This window comes from Etheostoma cragini, chromosome 3 (genome assembly GCF_013103735.1).
Source record: "Etheostoma cragini isolate CJK2018 chromosome 3, CSU_Ecrag_1.0, whole genome shotgun sequence".
NCBI classification, from domain to species: domain Eukaryota; kingdom Metazoa; phylum Chordata; class Actinopteri; order Perciformes; family Percidae; genus Etheostoma; species Etheostoma cragini.
In genome coordinates this window covers 29,737,271-29,741,772 of record NC_048409.1, presented here as the reverse complement: position 1 = coordinate 29,741,772, position 4,502 = coordinate 29,737,271, and the positions used below count along the sequence as shown (strand labels likewise).

Here is a 4,502-nt window from a genome sequence, read left to right as displayed (position 1 = left end):
ACAGAGCGCCGAGGTTTTAACCAAACATGGACGCACAACATCGCCACAACACAACACCATTTTCTGAAGGGGAGTTTCTGGTTACTTGTCAGGTTTTTCCCTTCTTGTCCAATGAAAACCACGTATCTCCAGATGTGTGTTGATGTTGAATGTTTGTGATAAACTGAAGTATGATGTCATAAGAGTGTCATAAAAAAGAATAAATCTGTAAAATAAGAAGAAACTAAATGTCAAAGTTCAACTCAGTTCAGTTTATTTAAAAAGAAGACAGATTAATAAAACTAATGATTATACATGGGTTAAAAATCCCAGAATTAGCCAAAAGCTCACAAACCCCCAAAAGACAATCAGCTGTTCTCATGGGAACATTTCACAAGTTCACAGGGAACATTTCACAAGTAGAAGGAAAAATGGATTCAATACAATTTCAGCAAATTTTGGACGCTAACTTGATGCCATCAGTGAAAAAGCTGAAGTTAAAGAGAGGATGGCTTCTACAAATGGTTAATGATCCTAAACACACCTCAAAATCTATCAAGAGGAGTAAACTGAAGGTTTTGCCATGGCCTTCACAATCTCCTGACCTCAACATAATGTAAATCTATGGATAGACCTTAAAGGAGCAGAAACCTCAAAGAACTGGAAGACTTCTGGAAGGAAGAACGGGCGAAGATACCTCCAACAAGAATTAAAGACACTTGGCTTTCCAAGCTGTGATACTTGCCAAAGGGGGGGTGGGGGGTATTAAGGTAGAAGGAATTAACTCTGCAGGGGCCCAAACTTTTGCAGACGTCATTTTTTTGGTTTCTGTTATTTTGAAAGTGTAAATAGTGTAAATAAAATCCAACTTTTGTGACATATTATACGAATGTCTAATCGGTCATTTGATGCCTTTTGGAAATTTTTCCATATTTTTTTTTGGCTTCTTTATTCACATTAATACACATTTTTATCTAGGGTGCCCAAACCTTCGAACCCCACTGTAGTTATTGTTTTTTGTTTGTCTTGAAGCTCCACTTTCATCTGTCTCTTCGTAGTTTTGCTTATTTAAAGCTAATTTACTTGTTCAAACTATTTGGTCTTCTCTCCAGTGTGAATGCGTTGATGTTTTTTAAGGTGAGTTCTCTGAGAAAACATTTTCCCACATTGTTCACACGAGTATGGCTTCTCTCTGGTGTGAACAAGATGGTGTTTTTTAAAGCCACTACTATCAGTAAAGGTTTTACCACATAGATCACAGCTGTAGGGCTTCTCCCCAGTGTGAATGCGCTGGTGAGCTTTAAGGTGACTTCTCTGAGAAAATGTTTCCCCGCATTGTTTACACGAGTACGGCTTCTCTCCGGTGTGAACATGTCGGTGTCTTTTAAGGCCACCGCTCACAATAAATGTTTTACCACATGTATCACAGCTGTACGGCTTCTCTCCAGTGTGAACACGCTGGTGCATTACTAGGTTCCCCTTCCAAGAAAAGGTTTGATCACATAGATCACAGCTGTACGGCTTCTCTCCGGTGTGAATGCATTGATGTAATTTTAGTTTACGCTGTAGTGTGAAAGCTGCCCCACATTGATCACACCGGTACGGCTTCTCTCCGGTGTGAACACGCTGGTGCATTACTAGGTCACCCTTCCTAGAAAACGTTTTCCCACATTGTTCACACAAGTATGGCTTCTCTCCAGTGTGAACAAGCTGATGTTTTTTAAAGCCACTACTATCAGTAAAGGCTTTCCCACATAGATTACAGCTGTAGGGCTTCTCTCCAGTGTGAATGTGTTGGTGTCGTTTAAGGGTACTTCTCTGAGAAAACGTTTCCCCACATTGTTTACACGAGTACGGCTTCTCTCCAGTGTGAACGTGTCGGTGTCTTTTAAGACTATCGCTCACAATAAATGTTTTACCACACGTATCACAGCTGTACGGCTTCTCTCCAGTGTGAATGCGTTGATGTGTTTTAAGAGCATTACTATGAGAATACATTTTCCCACAGTGTTCACACCGGTACGGCTTCTCTCCAGTGTGAACACGCTGGTGCATTACTAGGTTACCCTTCCTAGCAAAGGTTTTACCACATAGATCACAGCTGTACGGCTTCTCTCCAGTGTGAATGCGTTTATGTAATTTTAGGTTACGCTGTCGTGTGAAAGCTGCCCCACATAGATCACACCGGTACGGCTTCTCTCCGGTGTGAACACGCTGGTGCATTACTAGGTTACCCTTCCTAGAAAACGTTTTACCACATAGATCACAGCTGTACGGCCTCTCTCCGGTGTGAATGAGTTGATGTATAATTAGGTTACTCTTCAGTGTGAAAGCTGCCCCACATAGATCACAGCTGTAAGGCTTCTCTCCAGTGTGAACTCTCTGATGAATCTTTAAATGTCCAGATGTGAAGGATTTGTCACAGTGTTGACAGTGGTGACATTTTGGTCTCTGTCTTCTTCTCTGTTTCTATAGCAACAGACAAACGAGAAAAGAGAGAGAAAGAGAGGTAGTGAACGACCTTCTTAGATACACTTGAAAATCCATGCTTTTCTCGGGCTAACTTTTTACCCCCAAAAAAGTGATGCAGTTTCCACATACTTTGGCCCTCTGGGATGACCCTGGGTTCATGGGGAAGTTAACACTCTCAACAATCCATATTTGGGACCAGGAGGCAGAGTCTAACACACGTCTCTGCGCCTTTATTCCAGGAGTTACCTAGTAAAGACCCCATAGTGACGGTGTCTGCCCCCCGACCATTTAAATTATTTAAATCAACGGTAAACAGAAAAGGAACTGTGCATGAAAACCTCATAACAATTAAAACCACAAGTGCAATAGTGCAACAGAATAGGAGAATTAAATGTGGACTCTTAAACATCAGGTCTCTCTCTTCTAAAGGTGTACTAGTAAATGAATTAATATCAGATTCTAATATTGATTTATTCTGTCTTACTGAAACCTGGCTGGGTGATGGAGAATATGTTAGTCTAAATGAATCCACCCCCCCAGTCATATTAATACTCACATTCCTCGAGGCACAGGCCGAGGAGGAGGAGTTGCAGCCATCTTCGATTCTAGTCTACTAATCAGCTCTAAACCTAAACTAAATTATAACTCATTTGAAAGTCTTGTTCTTAGTCTTTCACACCCAAGTTGGAAATCAATGCAACCAGTTCTATTTGTTATAGTGTACCGAGCACCTGGTCCATACTCTGAATTCTTATCCAAATTTGCAGAGTTTCTGTCAAACTTAGTGCTAAAAACGGAGAAAGTTATTATTGTAGGAGATTTTAATATTCATGTTGACGATGAGAATGATAGCCTTAGCACTGCGTTCATCTCTCTATTAGATTCTATTGGCTTCTCTCAAAGTGTTCATAAACCTACTCACCGTTTTAATCACACCCTCGATCTTGTTCTGGTGTATGGTGTTGAAATTGAACATTTAATAGTGTTCCCACAGAATCCATTTTTATCTGACCACTGTTTGATAACTTTTGAGTTTATACTGCTGAACTACACGCCATTAGGCAAAACCTTCTATACAAGATGTCTGATAGTGCTGGAGCTAAATTTAAGGATGCGATTCCGCACTGTAGCCAGGCTAACCGAAGGTCACAGCTCTACTGAGCCAAGTATTCCCAGAGCTCTTAGTAGTAACGACTTTATGAGATTCTTCAACGATAAAATTATAACTATTAGAAGCAAAATTCACCAAGACCTGCCTTTAACTGGCACTGACCTATCTCTAAACTCAGGAACCTTAGAAACAGCTGTAAAACCAGATACATGTTTAGACTGCTTTGCTTCACTTGATCTTTATCAATTTAATTCAATTATTTCTTCATCTAAGCCATCAACCTGCCTCTTGGATCCCATCCCGATTAGGCTACTTAAAGAAGATTTACCATTAGTCAACACTTCTCTACTAATAACCAATAACAGAGGGATGGATCCCCCTCTCTCTCTCTCATCCATCTCCTCTAGACAGAAGGATGGATCTCTCTCTCTCTCTCTCCCTCCCCATCTCCTCTAGACAGAGGGATGAATCCCTCTCTCTCTCTCATCCATCTCCTCTAGACAGAAGGATGGATCTCTCTCTCTCCCCCTCCCCCTCCCCATCTCCTCTAGACAGAGGGATGGGATCAGGTTGGGGAGAGTTCTAGCCTGGCCAGGCTCCTCTCTTTACCCTGTCTCTCTTAGTTATGCTGTAATAGTTTTAGACTGCTGGGGGACTTCCTTTGACACACAGAGTTCCTCTCTCATCTTTCTATCTTTCCATTTGTGTGCATCCATGTCCCAGGAACGCTTGTTACTAACCTAGTTACTAACCTAGCTCTGGGGAGTCATTCCCCAGAGTCCTTCTGTTCTTTTTCGCCCAGCATGTTTCCTCGGATCAGGGAGGCGCCAAAAATCAGGGTAGCAGTTGTCGCCATGGTCCCGCTATACGTTCAGCGGTGCCCAGCTACGTCCTGCTATACGTTCAGCGGTGCCCAGCTACGTCCTGCTATACGTTCAGC

General features: G+C 42.0%; 1 protein-coding gene across 2 annotated transcripts; it reads right to left on the bottom strand.

Moving 5' to 3' along the window:
- Positions 1 to 232: 232 nt before the first annotated feature.
- On the bottom strand, positions 233 to 2,470 carry LOC117939290 (zinc finger protein 345-like). 2 transcript variants are annotated; one of them, XM_034864515.1, is made up of 2 exons: positions 1,256 to 2,470; positions 233 to 1,171 (listed from the first exon to the last, which is right to left on the bottom strand). In XM_034864515.1, the coding sequence occupies exons 1-2, from the start codon at positions 2,200 to 2,202 to the stop codon at positions 1,072 to 1,074; spliced, it is 1,047 nt and encodes a 348-aa protein (XP_034720406.1). In that variant the 5' UTR covers positions 2,203 to 2,470; the 3' UTR covers positions 233 to 1,071. The 2 variants fall into 2 exon arrangements, with proteins under 2 accessions (XP_034720406.1, XP_034720416.1); XM_034864525.1 differs by having other exon boundaries at positions 233 to 1,995; positions 2,080 to 2,470.
- Positions 2,471 to 4,502: the final 2,032 nt, after the last annotated feature.

Coding starts and splice junctions, on each gene's coding strand:
- LOC117939290 (XM_034864515.1), bottom strand. CDS start 2,202: ATGCACCAGCGTGTTCACACCGGAGAGAAGCCGTACCGGTGTGATCTA. Junction 1,172..1,255: donor CACCAGCGCATTCACACTGG/GGAGAAGCCCTA, acceptor TGTTCACACCAG/AGAGAAGCCATACTCGTGTG.